Source organism: Oncorhynchus tshawytscha, unplaced genomic scaffold, assembly GCF_018296145.1.
Source record: "Oncorhynchus tshawytscha isolate Ot180627B unplaced genomic scaffold, Otsh_v2.0 Un_contig_6540_pilon_pilon, whole genome shotgun sequence".
NCBI lineage: Eukaryota > Metazoa > Chordata > Actinopteri > Salmoniformes > Salmonidae > Oncorhynchus > Oncorhynchus tshawytscha.
In genome coordinates this window covers 15,001-30,000 of record NW_024609659.1, presented here as the reverse complement: position 1 = coordinate 30,000, position 15,000 = coordinate 15,001, and the positions used below count along the sequence as shown (strand labels likewise).

The following is a 15,000-nucleotide window of genomic DNA, read 5'->3' as shown; positions in this document are numbered from 1 at the left end:
TCCCTGTCTCTAACTGTTTCCTGTCTCTAGCTGTTACCTGTCTCTAACTGTCTCTAACTGTTCCCAGTCTCTAACTGTTTCCTGTCTCTAACTGTTCCCTGTCTCTAGCTGTTACCTGTCTCTAGCTGTTACCTGTCTCTAACTGTTCCCTGTCTCTAACTGTTACCTGTCTGTCTCTAACTGTTACCTGTCTCTAACTGTTCCCTGTCTCTAACTGTTATCTGTCTCTAACTGTTCCCAGTCTCTAACTGTTACCTGTCTCTAACTCCTTCTCTAAGTTCAGGCAGATATCTGGACAGCACATCGTCCTAACTGTCCTGTCGTCACGCTCCCAGAGTCCTTTGCTTTTGAGTCCTGCTGGCTCTCAGAGCACCTACAACAACCCTCTCTACCTGCTCCCTCAGGTATAGCTATTGTAGCTAATTCGTTATTGCCCTGTTACTGGGACTCAACTGTTACCGGTCTCAGGGACTGTCAACCCAACACCTTAGCCGTCTCTAACGCCAAGAGATCCAAACCTCTTGACAAGGAGGCCAGGAGTTGTGTTAATCTCACTACAATATAGTACAGTTCAACCATTGATGTTGATGTATCTACCATATGAATGGGTTGTACAGTCAGTCCTCACCTGTCAGTTCACCTGTTAGTTCACCTGTTAGTTCACCTGTTAGTTCACCTGTTAGCTCACCTGTTAGTTCACCTGTTAGTTCACCTGTTAGCTCACCTGTTAGTTCACCTGTTAGTTCACCTGTTAGTTCCTGTTACACTGTCAGTTCACCTGTCAGTTCACCTGTCAGCTCACCTGTTAGTTTACCTGTTAGTTCACCTGTCAGTTCACCTGTTAGTTCACCTGTTAGTTCACCTGTTAGTTCACCTGTTAGTTCACCTGTTAGTTCACCTGTCAGTTCACCTGTTAGTTCACCTGTTAGTTCACCTGTTAGCTCACCTGTTAGTTCACCTGTTAGTTCACCTGTTAGTTCACCTGTTAGTTCACCTGTTAGTACACCTGTTAGTTCACCTGTTAGTTCACCTGTTAGTACACCTGTTAGTTCACCTGTTAGTTCACCTGTTAGTTCACCTGTTAGTTCACCTGTTAGTACACCTGTTAGTTCACCTGTTAGTTCACCTGTTAGTTCACCTGTTAGTTCACCTGTTAGTTCACCTGTTAGCTCACCTGTTAGCACACCTGTTAGTTCACCTGTTAGTTCAACTGTTAGTTCACCTGTTAGTACACCTGTTTGTTCACCTGTTAGTTCACCTGTTAGTTCACCTGTTAGTACACCTGTTAGTTCACCTGTTAGTACACCTGTTAGTTCACCTGTTAGTACACCTGTGTTGCTGTGACTGGGTGTGTATTTGAGAGAGTTTGTATGTGTCTGTCTGTCTTACAGTATATAATATATCCTCCTCCTCTCTCCTCCTGTCTCCAGTCACCCAGGAGAGGGTGTGATCCAGCTGATCTCTGTAGCCCGCTCCTCTAGTCTGGGCATCACCATCGGCGGAGGCTCCAATAGACCGGACGGCCCTGCGGTCTTCATCCAAGAGGTTCTGTCTGGGGGAGACTGCCACAGGGTAAGTCACCAATGGGATCCATCCTGAAAGAACAGGGTACCAGTGGAGAACCCCTTCTCATAGATTCACTTCATAACAGATACTGTAGCCATAGTTACCTCCATTGGGTTTTAACACTGGGATGAAATGAACCAGACTCACACCACTGGTAGAACATCCAGTCAATGATGAATATGGAAGAGTTACATTAGGCATGTCGACATGGTAACGTCAATCTGCTCTACTTAGAAATAGAGTTACATTAGGCATGTCGACATGGTAACGTCAATCTGCTGTACTTAGAAATGGAGTTACATTAGGCATGTCGACATGGTAACGTCAATCTGCTCTACTTAGAAATGGAGTTACATTAGGCATGTCGACATGGTAACGTCAATCTGCTCTACTTAGAAATGAGTTACATTAGGCATGTCGACATGGTAACGTCAATCTGCTGTACTTAGAAATGGAGTTACATTAGGCATGTCGACATGGTAACGTCAATCTGCTCTACTTAGAAATGGAGTTACATTAGGCATGTCGACATGGTAACGTCAATCTGCTCTACTTAGAATGGAGTTACATTAGGCATGTCGACATGGTAACGTCAATCTGCTGTACTTAGAAATGGAGTTACATTAGGCATGTCGACATGGTAACGTCAATCTGCTGTACTTAGACATGGAGTTACATTAGGCATGTCGACATGGTAACGTCAATCTGCTGTACTTAGAAATGGAGTTACATTAGGCATGTCGACATGGTAACGTCAATCTGCTGTACTTAGACATGGAGTTACATTAGGCATGTCGACATGGTAACGTCAATCTGCTGTACTTAGAAATGGAGTTACATTAGACATGTCGACATGGTAACGTCAATCTGCTGTACTTAGAAATGGAGTTACATTAGACATGTCGACATGGTAACGTCAATCTGCTGTACTTAGAAATGGAGTTACATTAGACATGTCGACACACCATGCTGACCAATGGTTTAAAGCCGTTCCTATCGCCTCTGACCAGAACATCGGCCCTCATTTTCTGTTAATTTCCAAACAACACTTCATATTGAAACTGCACAACCAGCCCTGTTGGTCAACAGTCAGCAGGGTGGTCTCTTAACAGACCTCAACCAGTCCCGTTGGTCAACAGTCAGCAGCGTGGTCTCTTAACAGACCTCAACCAGTCCTGTTGGTCAACAGTCAGCAGGGTGGTCTCTTAACAGACCTCAGCCAGCCCTGTTGGTCAACAGTCAGCAGGGTGGTCTCTTAACAGACCTCAACCAGCCCGTTGGTCAACAGTCAGCAGGGTGGTCTCTTAACAGACCTCAGCCAGCCCCATTGGTCAACAGCCAGCAGGGTGGTCTCTTAACAGACCTCAACCAGCCCCGTTGGTCAACAGCCAGCAGGGTGGTCTCTTAACAGACCTCAGCCAGTCCCCGTTGGTCAACAGTCAGCAGGGTGGTCTCTTAACAAACCTCAGCCAGCCCTGTTGGTCAACAGTCAGCAGGGTGGTCTCTTAACAAACCTCAGCCAGCCCTGTTGGTCAACAGCCAGCAGGGTGGTCTCTTAACAGACCTCAGCCAGCCCTGTTGGTCAACAGTCAGCAGGGTGGTCTCTTAACAGACCTCAGCCAGCCCCGTTGGTCAACAGCCAGCAGGGTGGTCTCTTAACAGACCTCAAACAGTCCCGTTGGTCAACAGTCAGCAGGGTGGTCTCTTAACAGACCTCAAACAGTCCCGTTGGTCAACAGTCAGCAGGGTGGTCTCTTAACAGACCTCAGCAGGTCCCGTTGGTCAACAGCCAGCAGGGTGGTCTCTTAACAGACCTCAGCCAGCCCTGTTGGTCAACAGTCAGCAGGGTGGTCTCTTAACAGACCTCAAACAGTCCCGTTGGTCAACAGTCAGCAGGGTGGTCTCTTAACAGACCTCAGCAGGCCCGTTGGTCAACAGCCAGCAGGGTGGTCTCTTAACAGACCTCAGCCAGCCCTGTTGGTCAACAGTCAGCAGGGTGGTCTCTTAACAGACCTCAACCAGCCCCGTTGGTCAACAGCCAGCAGGGTGGTCTCTTAACAGACCTCAGCAGCCCCGTTGGTCAACAGTCAGCAGGGTGGTCTCTTAACAGACCTCAGCCAGCCCCATTGGTCAACAGTCAGCAGGGTGGTCTCTTAACAGACCTCAGCCAGCCCCATTGGTCAACAGTCAGCAGGGTGGTCTCTTAACAGACCTCAGCCAGCCCCGTTGGTCAACAGCCAGCAGGGTGGTCTCTTAGCAGACCGCAGCCAGTTGGTTACCAGTATCAGTCTGTCCTGTTTAACTGGACCTGGGAGACAGCCCTGTTGGTTACCAGTCATAGTCTGTCCTGTTCAACTGACCTGAGAGACAGCCAGCGTTCACCTGTTACCAGTGCTGTAGGTGTCTTGGCGTTACCAGGAGTCAGACCAGCCCCGTTGGTTACCCTCAGCTGGGTGGTCAGAGCTTGAGACAAATCTAGAGACAGAGAGACAATGCTAGAGACAGAGAGACAGAGCTAGAGACAGAGAGGGCGAGTCCCGTTAGAGAGAGAGAGAGCAGGGGGTGAAGAAAAAGAGTCAGAGAGACAGTGGGATTGAGAGAGCCAGGGGGTGAGAGGGTTGGAGACAGACCTCAACCAGATGGATGGAAACAGTGAGCAGACAGTGGGATGGAGACAGACTGGGGCTCAAGAGGGTTGGAGAGAGAGTCAGCAGACGGGGGTCTGGAGAGGGTTGGAGAGAGAGAGAGAGACAGGGTGGAGGTTGGACCAGAGAGGTCCTGGGATGGAGAGGGTTGGATGGGAGAGAGAGAGACGGGGGGATGGAGAGGGTTGGAGGAGAGAGAGACAGCGGGGGTTATGGAGAGGGTCCTGGAGACTGAGGAGAGAGAGACAGGGGGATGGAGGGGTTAGAGAGAGAGAGAGATGGTCCTGTTGGAGAGGGTTGGAGAGACAGACAGCGTGGGGTTACCAGGGTTGGAGAGAGTAGAGACTGGGGTTGGAGAGGGTTGGACAGAGAGAGACGGGGGATGGAGAGGGTTGGAGACAGAGAGAGAGACATTAGGGATGGAGAGGGTTGGAGAGAGAGAGAGAGAGGGGGGATGGAGAGGTGGCAACTCAATCTGCTACCAGGAGTCAGACAGGAGAGGTAGAGAGAGAGAGAGAGGGGGGAGAAGAGGGTTGGAGAGAGAGAGAGACTGGGGATGGAGAGGGTTGGAGAGAGAGAGAGAGAGAGAGAGAGAGAGAGATGGGGGGATGGAGAGGGTTGGAGAGAAAGAGAGAGAGAGAGGGGATGGAGAGGGTTGGAGAGAGAGAGAGAGACAGGGGGATGGAGAGGGTTGGAGAGAGAGAGAGATAGAGACGGGGGGGGATGGAGAGGGTTGGAGAGAGAGACGGGGGGATGGAGAGGGTTGGAGAGAGAGGGGGGAAAGGGATGGATGGAAAGAGGGTTGGAGACAGTGGGATGGAGAGAGACGGGGGGATGGAGAGGGTTGGAGAGAGAGAGGAAAGGGGGGATGGAAAGAGTGAGACAGAGACAGTGGGATGGAGAGGGTTGGAGAGAGAGAGAGAGAGACGGGGGATGGAGAGGGTTGGAGAGAGAGAGAGAGACGGGGGGGATGGAGAGGGTTGGAGAGAGAGAGAGAGAGAGAGACGGGGGGATGGAGAGGGTTGGAGAGAGAGAGAGAGACGGGGGATGGATGGAGAGGTTGGAGAGAGAGAGAGAGAGAGACGGGGGATGGAGAGGGTTGGAGAGAGAGAGAGAGAGACGGGGGATGGAGAGGGTTGGAGAGAGAGAGAGAGACGGGGGGATGGAGAGGGTTGGAGAGAGAAAGAGAGAGAGACGGGGGGATGGAGAGGGTTGGAGAGAGAGAGAGAGACGGGGGGGTCATGGAGAGGGTTGGAGAGAGAGAGAGAGAGAGAGACGGGGGATGGAGAGGGTTAGAGAGAGAGAGAGAGAGATGGAGGGGGGGATGGAGAGGGTTGGAGAGAGAGAGAGAGAGACGGGGGATGGAGAGGGTTGGAGAGAGAGAGAGAGACAGGGGGATGGAGAGGGTTGGAGAGAGAGAGAGAGACAGGGGGATGGAGAGGGTTGGAGAGAGAGACGGGGGGATGGATGGAGAGGGTTGGAGCAAACCTCAGAGAGAGACGGGGGGGATGGAGAGGGTTGGAGAGAGAGAGAGAGAGAGGGGGGATGGAGAGGGTTGGAGAGAGAGAGAGAGAGAGACGGGGGATGGAGAGGGTTGGAGAGAGAGAGAGACGGGGGGATGGAGGAGGGTTGGAGACAGAGAGAGACGGGGGATGGAGAGGGTTGGAGAGAGAGAGAGACGGGGGATGGAGAGGGTTGGAGAGAGAGAGAGGGAGAGAGAGAGAGATGGAGAGGGGGGAGAGAGAGACGGGGGGGATGGAGAGGGTTGGAGAGAGAGAGAGAGAGGGGGGGGGATGGAGAGGGTTGGAGAGAGAGAGAGAGACAGGGGGATGGAGAGGGTTGGAGAGAGAGAGAGACGGGGGGATGGAGAGGGTTGGAGAGAGAGAGAGAGAGAGACGGGGGGGATGGAGAGGGTTGGAGAGAGAGAGAGAGAGAGACAGGGGATGGAGAGGGTTGGAGAGAGAGAGAGAGAGAGAGGGGGGATGGAGAGGGTTGGAGAGAGAGAGAGAGAGAGCGGGGGATGGAGAGGGTTGGAGAGAGAGAGAGAGATGGGGGGGATGGAGAGGGTTGGAGAGAGAGAGAGAGACAGGGGGATGGAGAGGGTTGGAGAGAGAGAGAGAGACAGGGGGATGGAGAGGGTTGGAGAGAGAGAGAGACAGGGGGATGGAGAGGGTTGGAGAGAGAGAGAGACGGGGGGGATGGAGAGGGTTGGAGAGAGAGAGAGACGGGGGGGATGGAGAGGGTTGGAGAGAGAGAGACGGGGGGGATGGAGAGGGTTGGAGAGAGAGAGACGGGGGATGGAGAGGGTTGGAGAGAGAGAGACGGGGGGATGGAGAGGGTTGGAGACAGAGAGAGACGGGGGATGGAGAGGGTTGGAGAGAGAGAGAGACGGGGGGATGGAGAGGGTTGGAGAGAGAGAGAGAGAGAGAGAGAGAGAGAGAGAGAGAGACGGGGGGGATTGAGAGAGACGGGGGATGGAGAGGGTTGGAGAGAGAGACGGGGGGGGGATGGAGAGGGTTGGAGAGAGAGAGAGAGACGGGGGGATGGAGAGGGTTGGAGAGAGAGAGAGAGAGACGGGGGGATGGAGAGGGTTAGAGAGAAAGTGATGCAGACTGCTTCCCCATTAGCTCAAGTGTGGAGGGGACGAGTCAGAGTCCCCACAGTCCCCTGAGCAGCAGGACAGGACAGCAGGACAGACTGTGAAGGTCAGCCCTTTAGGACTCTGCTTATGCAGGCCATCACCCTGTTCCCCTGACCTCTACCTCCCTACCATCTAGCCTCTACCACCCCCACAGCACTCCCTGCCCCCATGACCTCTACCTCCCTACCATCCAGCCTCTACCACCCCACATCACTCCCTGTTCCCCTGACCTCTACCTCTCTACCATCTAGCCTCTACCACCCCCACATCACTCCCTGTTCCCCTCACCTCTACCTCCCTACCATCTAGCTTCTACCACCCCACCATACTCCCTGTTCCGCTGACCTCTACCTCCCTACCATCTAGCCTCTACCACCCCCACAGCACTCCCTGTTCCGCTGACCTCTACCTCCCTACCATCTAGCCTCTACCACCCCCACAACACTCCCTGTTCCCCTGACCTCTACCTCCCTACCATCTAGCTTCTACCACCCCACCATCACTCCCTGTTCCCTGACCTCTACCTCTCTACCATCTAACTTCTACAACCCCACCATACTCCCTGTTCCCCTGACCTCTACCTCCCTACCATCTAACTTCTACCACCCCCCATACTCCCAGCACTCCCTGACCTCTACCTCTCTACCATCTAGCCTCTACAACCCCCAACAACCCCCCCCCCCCATGACCTCTAACTCTCTACCATCTAGCTTCTACCACCCCCACAGTACTCCCTGACCTCTACCTCCCTACCATCTAGCCTCTACCACCCCCAAAGCACTCCCTGACCTCTACCTCTCTACCATCTAGCCTCTACCACCCCCAAAGCACTTCCTGTCCTGTCCCCCATCTGCCCATTCCCAGAAATATGACACCGATAGGAAAAGGTGAGAGGAGAGGGGGAGGATGGGGCAGGGCAGGGTGTGAGGGAATAGATGAGGGTTGTCCATATTCCAAACCTCTCTGGAAAGCTGACACTAATGGAGGGGGGAGGATGGGGGTGGGCAGGATGGGAAGGCTTGTCCACGCTGCACCTTTCACCTGCAGTGTGATAGATGGGGTGACAAAAAAATGCTGTCATTTCTAAACGGTTCACCCGATATGGATTTAAATACCCTCAAATTAAAGCTGACAGTCTGCACTTTAACCTCATAGTCATTGTTTGATTTTAAATGCAAACTTTTGAAGTATAGAGCCATAAGAAAAAAATCATGCTTCACTGTCCCAATAATTACTGAGGACACTGAATAATTACTGTAAATAGAGAGATAGAGAAATAGATACATACAGATGAAGTCGGAAGTTTACATACACTTAGGTTGGAGTCATTAAAACTCGTTTACATACACTTAGGTTGGAGTCATTAAAACTCGTTTACATACACTTAGGTTGGAGTCATTAAAACTCGTTTACATACACTTAGGTTGGAGTCATTAAAACTCGTTTACATACACTTAGGTTGGAGTCATTAAAACTAGTCTACATACACTTAGGTTGGAGTCATTAAAACTCGTTTACATACACTTAGGTTGGAGTCATTAAAACTCGTTTTTCAACCACTCCACAAATTTTTTGTTAACAAACTATAGTTTTGGCAAATCTGTTAGGACATCTACTTTGTGCATGACACACCAAAATAGAACTTTATGGTGGACAGGTGTCTTTTATACTGATAACAAGTTCAAACAGGTGCCATTAATACAGGTAACGAGTGGAGGACAGAGGAGCCTCTTAAAGAAGAGACAACCCTGGTCCTCCAGTACCACCAACAGCCCAACCCTGGTCCTCCAGTACCACCAACAGCCCAACCCTGGTCCTCCAGTACCCCCAACCCTGGTCCTCCAGTACCCCCAACCCTGGTCCTCCAATACCCCCAACCCTGGTCCTCCAGTACCACCAAACCTGGTCCTCCAGTACCACCAATCCTGGTCCTCCAGTACCCCCAACCCTGGTCCTCCAGTACCCCCAACCCTGGTCCTCCAGTAACACCAACAGCCCAACCCTGGTCCTCCAGTACCACCAACAGCCCAACCCTGGTCCTCCAGTACCACCAACAGCCCAACCCTGGTCCTCCAGTACCACCAACAGCCCAACCCTGGTCCTCTAGTACCCATCAGAACACATTGTTATTGTAACCCTGGACAAGCACATCTGATTCAACTGGTCAACTAATCATCATGCCTGCAATGAGTTGAATGAGGTGTGTTTGTCCAGGGATACACTTAAACTGTTTAGAGTTGGAGCTTATTGGAGGACCAAGTTTGGGAAACACTGGACAGAGTCAGACAGTTTCCTAACCATAACACAGTGGTGACAGAGCACAGAACTACAGAGCACACAGCCACAGCAGGCCCAGAACCACACAGCACACAGACACGGCAGGCCCAGAACCACACAGCACACAGACACGGCAGGCCCAGAACCACACAGCACACAGACACGGCAGGCCCAGAACCACACAGCACACAGACACAGCAGGCCCAGAACCACACAGCACACAGACACAGGCCCAGAACCACACAGCACACAGCCACAGCAGGCCCAGAACCACACAGCACACAGACACGGCAGGCCCAGAACCACACAGCACACAGACACGGCAGGCCCAGGAACCACACAGCACACAGACCACACAGGCCCAGAACCACACAGCACACAGACACAGGGCCCAGAACCACACAGCACACAGACACGGCAGGCCCAGAACCACACAGCACACAGACACAGCAGGCCCAGAACCACACAGCACACAGACACAGCAGGCCCAGGACCACACAGCACACAGCACACAGGCCCAGAATCACACAGCACACAGCCACAGCAGGACCAGAACCACACAGCACACAGACACGGCAGGCCCAGAACCACACAGCACACAGACACGGCAGGCCCAGAACCACAGAGAACACAGCCATGGCAATTGAACAAGCCAATTGTAAGCTGGGGATGATTAGGTGGCCGTGATGGTACGAGGACCAGATTGGGAATTTAACCAGGACACTGGGGTTAACACCCCTTACTCTTACAATACATGTCCTGGGATATTTAGTGACCAAAGACAGTCAGGACACCAGTTTAACATCCCATCTGAAAGACAGCACCCCACACAGGACAATGTCCCTAATCCCTGCCCTGGGGGATTGAGATATTTTTGGGGGAACCAGAGGAAAGAGTGCCTCCTATTGGCCCTCCAACACCACTTCCAGCAGCATCTGGTCTCCTATCCAGGACCAACCCTGCTTAGCTTCAGAGGCAAGCCAGCAGTGGGATGTAGGGTGGTATGCTGCTGGGAAAGTACATGGGCAGCAACTAAAATCCCTTTTCAACTGTCAACATTCCCCCAGAATGGGAGGCTTAGCTACTGTTAGCGGTGTCCTTGTGAAATACTGTAAAACAACAGGATACATGATGTTAAATGTAGTGACTCCTAAGAGGCTGTTGAACCAAATCCTAGTCATCAAAACATAGAGCAGCTCGTTTCCTCAGCTAATGAATCATCCACAGTCTAAGTACCTTCAAAATAACCCCAACACAATGTCTGCCTCGTTTTAAAGACCTACAGTACACGATGTGAGAGGAGCTCAGATGAGCTTTCTCTCTTACAGTAAAACCAGGTTGTGTGTGTGTGTGTGTGTGTGTGTGTGTGTGTGTGTGTGTGTGTGTGTGTGTGTGTGTGTGTGTGTGTGTGTGTGTGTGTGTGTGTGTGTGTGTGTGTGTGTGTGTGTGTGTGTGTGTGTGTGTGTGTGTGTGTGTGTGTGTGTGTGTGTGTGTGTGTGTGTGTGTGTGTGTGTGTGTGTGTGTGTGTGTGTGTGTGTGTGTGTGTGTGTGTGTGTGTGTGTGTGTGTGTGTGTGTGTGTGTGTGTGTGTGTGTGTGTGTGTGTGTGTGTGTGTGTGTGTGTGTGTGTGTGTGTGTGTGTGTGTGTGTGTGTGTGTGTGTGTGTGTGTGTGTGTGTGTGTGTGTGTGTGTCTGTGTGTGTGTGTGTGGTGTGTGACAGTCATAGAGATGTTCTGTTGTATAGAAACAGCCCACCCTCTGTGTCATCCCAATGTGTCTCTGTGTCCTGCTGGTCTCTTAATCTTGTGTGTCATGTATATTTTCCAAAGCCATGTTCTGGGATTGTAGAAGGCCCACCCTCTCCTCATCCCAATCCTGTCTGTCCTGCTGACTTAATTTTTCATGTTGTTTTCCTGAATGTTCTGATTCTAGAAGGTTCCATAGAACCTGGGTGTTCTGATTCTAGAAGGTTCCATAGAACCTGAACATTCTGATTCTAAAAGGTTCCATACAACCTGGGTGTTCTGATTCTAGAAGGTTCCATAGATCCTAAACTGTTCTGATTCTAGAAGGTTCCATAGAACCTGGGTGTTCTGATTCTAGAAGGTTCCATAGAACCTAAATGCTCTGATTCTAGAAGGTTCCATAGAACCTAAACATTCTGATTCTTGAAGGTTCCATAGAACCTGGGTGTTCTGATTCTAGAAGGTTCCATAGAACCTGGGTGTTCTGATTCTAGAAGGTTCCATAGAACCTAAACATTCTGATTCTAGAAGGTTCCATAGAACCTAAACATTCTGATTCTAGAATGTTCCATAGCACCTAAACATTCAGATTCTTGAAGGATCCATAGAACCTAAACGTTCTGATTCTAGAAGGTTCCATAGAACCTGGGTGTTCTGATTCTAGAAGGTTCCATAGAACCTAACTGTTGTGATTCTAGAAGGTTTCATAGAACCTAAACATTCTGATTCTAGAAGGTTGCATAGAACCTGGACGTTGTGATTCTAGAAGGTTCCATAGAGCCTAGACATTGGGATGATAGAAGGTTCTATATTCAATTAGAGCGCTCCCCTCCTGCCTCCTGGGGTGTCCCTGACGGTTAATGACAGTGGAGAGAGAATTCTCATATTACTGCTGATGTGATGTGTTGGCCGTTCTAGCTGTTAGAAAGGCTGCCCTCTGCTCACATTGTGCCAACATGCAGCATCATGTAGAACAGGACACCTGCATCGTCTGCTCTGCTCTGGCCTGTCTGTCTGCTCTGGTCTGGCCTGTCTGTCTGCTCTGTCTGCTCTGACCTGTCTGTCTGCTCTGTCTGTCTGCTCTGGTCTGGCCTGCTCTGGCCTGTCTGTCTGCTCTGTCTGTCTACTCTGTCTGTCTGCTCTGCTCTGGTCTGTATGTCTACTGATGAACTGTATGTTACACACTGTAGTCTTTTATTTATTTACCTTTATTTAACCAGGCAAGTCAGTTAAGAACACATTCTCATTTACAATGACGGCCTAGGAACAGTGGGTTAACTGCCTTGTTCAGGGGCAGAACAACTCAGGGATTCAATCCACCAACCTTTCGGTTACTGGCCCAAAGCTCTAACCAGTAGGCTACCTGCTGGTTACTGGCCCAACGCTCTAACCAGTAGGCTACCTGCTGGTTACTGGCCCAACGCTCTAACCAGTAGGCTACCTGCTGGTTACTGGCCCAACGCTCTAACCAGTAGGCTACCTGCTGGTTACTGGCCCAACGCTCTAACCAGTAGGCTACCTGCTGGTTACTGGCCCACTACTGATGGACTGTATGTTACACACTGTAGTCTACTGATGGACTGTAGTCTACTGATGGACTGTAGTCTACTGATGGACTGTATGTTACACACTGTAGTCTACTGATGGACTGTATGTTACACACTGTAGTCGACTGATGGACTGTATGTTACACACTGTAGTCTACTGATGGACTGTATGTTACACACTGTAGTCGACTGATGGACTGTATGTTACACACTGTAGTCTACTGATGGACTGTATGTTACACACTGTAGTCTACTGATGGACTGTAGTCTACTGATGGACTGTAGTCTACTGATGGACTGTATGTTACACACTGTAGTCTACTGATGGACTGTATGTTACACACAGTAAGCACCACTTGTGTATAGTTTTTTTGAATTATTTAAAGGATGAGGTTCTCCTGATTAGGTTTAAATGTCTGTTTTTATGTGTGTGAAGTCCAAAACAAATGTCTGCATTGCATGTAGAATGACGTTTCTCTAATTCTTATTTTCTGCTGTCTCCCATTTGCAGGATGGGCGCCTGAGGCCAGGGGATCAGCTCATTGCCATCAACAAGGAGTCCTTGATAGGTGTGACCCACGAGGAGGCTAAGAGCATGGTCAACAAGGTCAAATTCAGGTGAGATACCAGATGGGGTGGGGGTGGCGGTTGAATTGTGTGGGGGTAGAAGTGTTTGTGTGGGAGATTAAATCAAAAGTAATCATGTGAGATATAATATACTTTATACTTCTGAAATTGTAGAGTTATACTTTATAGTTCTATACTTCTAAAGTTATACTTTATACTTCTGAAGTTGTAAAGTTATACTTTATACTTCTAGAGTTGTAAAGTTATACTTTATAGTTCTATACTTCTAAAGTTGTAAAGTTATAATTTATAGTTCTATACTTCTAAAGTTGTAAAGTTATACTTTATAGTTCTATACTTCTAAAGTTATACTTTATACTTCTGAAGTTGTAAAGTTATACTTTATACTTCTAGAGTTGTAAAGTTATACTTTATACTTCTAGAGTTGTAAAGTTATACTTTATAGTTCTATACTTCTAAAGTTGTAAAGTTATAATTTATAGTTCCAAAGTTGTAAAGTTATAAGTTATAGTTCTATACTTCTAGAGTTGTAAAGTTAAGTAATAATGTAAGATATAATATACTTTATACTTCTAGAGTTAGAGTTATACTTTATAGTTCTATACTTCTAGAGTTATAATTTATAGTTCTATACTTCTAGAGTTATACTTTATAGTTCTATACTTCTAGAGTTATACTTTATAGTTCTATACTTCTAGAGTTATACTTTATAGTTCTATACTTCTAGAGTTGTAAAGTTATAATTTATAGTTCTATACTTCTAGAGTTGTAAAGTTATAATTTATAGTTCTGTATTTCTAAAGTTGTGAAGTTATATTTTACAGTTCTATACTTCTAAAGCTGTGAAGTTCTACTGCTAAGTTCTATGTTCTTCTATCTATCCTGTAAAGTTCTACTGCTAAGTTCTATGTTCTTCTATCTATCCTGTAACGTTCTACTGCTAAGTTCTATGTCCTTCTATCTATCCTGTAAAGTACTACTGCTGAGTTCTATGTTCTTCTATCTATCCCTCCAGTCAAGAGGCGGTGGTGGAGGTTGCTTTCATCCCTGGTAAAGGTCCGTTCCCCAACAGCACGTCTTTACACAATGGTGTCCAGCGTGGCGTTGGCAACGGGTACAGCTCCGGGCGCTTAAAAGTCCACGTCAGATCACCAGAGGTCAGTCTTCTCCTCTCCTCCTCCTCCTCCTCCTCAGTAGTATCCATCACCCGAGGTTAGCATTCCTCCTCTTCACATCTTAAATGTAGTTAGATCATATACCTGTTGAATAAAGAAACATCAAATAATTAATAACGTCCTCCGATTGTCCGCTGGTTCAGGGCAGGAATGATAGATTTCAGATCTGTGGGTCTCTGCTCTAGTCTGATGTCATGTTGATACAGGTTTCTGCTCTAGTCTGATGTAATGTTGATACAGGTCTGTAGGTTTCTGCTCTAGTCTGATGTAATGTTGATACAGGTCTGTAGGTTTCTGCTCTAGTCTGATGTAATGTTGATACAGGTCTGTAGGTTTCTGCTCTAGTCTGATGTAATGTTGATACAGGTCTGTAGGTTTCTGCTCTAGTCTGATGTAATGTTGATACAGGTTTCTGCTCTAGTCTGATGTAATGTTGATACAGGTCTGTAGGTTTCTGCTCTAGTCTGATGTAATGTTTATTCAGGTCTGTAGGTTTCTGCTCTAGTCTGATGTAATGTTGATACAGGTCTGTAGGTTTCTGCTCTAGTCGGATGTAATGTTGATACAGGTCTGTAGGTTTCTGCTCTGGTCTGATGTCATGTTGATACAGGTTTCTGCTCTAGTCTGATGTAATGTTGATACAGGTTTCTGCTCTAGTCTGATGTAATGTTGATACAGGTCTGTAAGGTTTCTGCTCTAGTCTGATGTAATGCTGATGCAGGTCTGTAGGTTTCTGCTCTAGTCTGATGTAATGTTTATACAGGTGTGTAGGTTTCTGCTCTCGTCTGATGTAATGTTGATACAGGTCTGTAGGTTTC

The 15,000-nt window shown here is 48.7% G+C and overlaps 2 protein-coding genes across 6 annotated transcripts in view; both read left to right on the top strand.

Moving 5' to 3' along the window:
- The window catches only part of LOC112242149 (synaptojanin-2-binding protein), a 122,621-nt gene extending 122,286 nt beyond the window's left edge, over nucleotides 1-335 (top strand). For all 5 annotated transcript variants that reach the window (XM_042316673.1, XM_042316675.1, XM_042316671.1 and 2 more), the window contains one exon: nucleotides 284-335. In XM_042316673.1, the coding sequence (XP_042172607.1) occupies nucleotides 284-312 (29 nt within the window). In that variant the 3' untranslated portion in view covers nucleotides 313-335. The remainder of the gene's footprint in view (nucleotides 1-283) is intronic.
- A 269-nt stretch (nucleotides 336-604) lies between these two features.
- Nucleotides 605-15,000, top strand: part of LOC121845397 (syntaxin-binding protein 4-like) — a gene marked incomplete at its 3' end in the record, with an annotated part of 24,147 nt that continues 9,751 nt past the window's right edge. Inside the window, exons 1-4 of the mRNA XM_042316669.1 lie at nucleotides 605-630; nucleotides 1,431-1,572; nucleotides 12,931-13,037; nucleotides 14,023-14,164. Coding sequence (XP_042172603.1) covers nucleotides 605-630; nucleotides 1,431-1,572; nucleotides 12,931-13,037; nucleotides 14,023-14,164 — 417 coding nt within the window. The remainder of the gene's footprint in view (nucleotides 631-1,430; nucleotides 1,573-12,930; nucleotides 13,038-14,022; nucleotides 14,165-15,000) is intronic.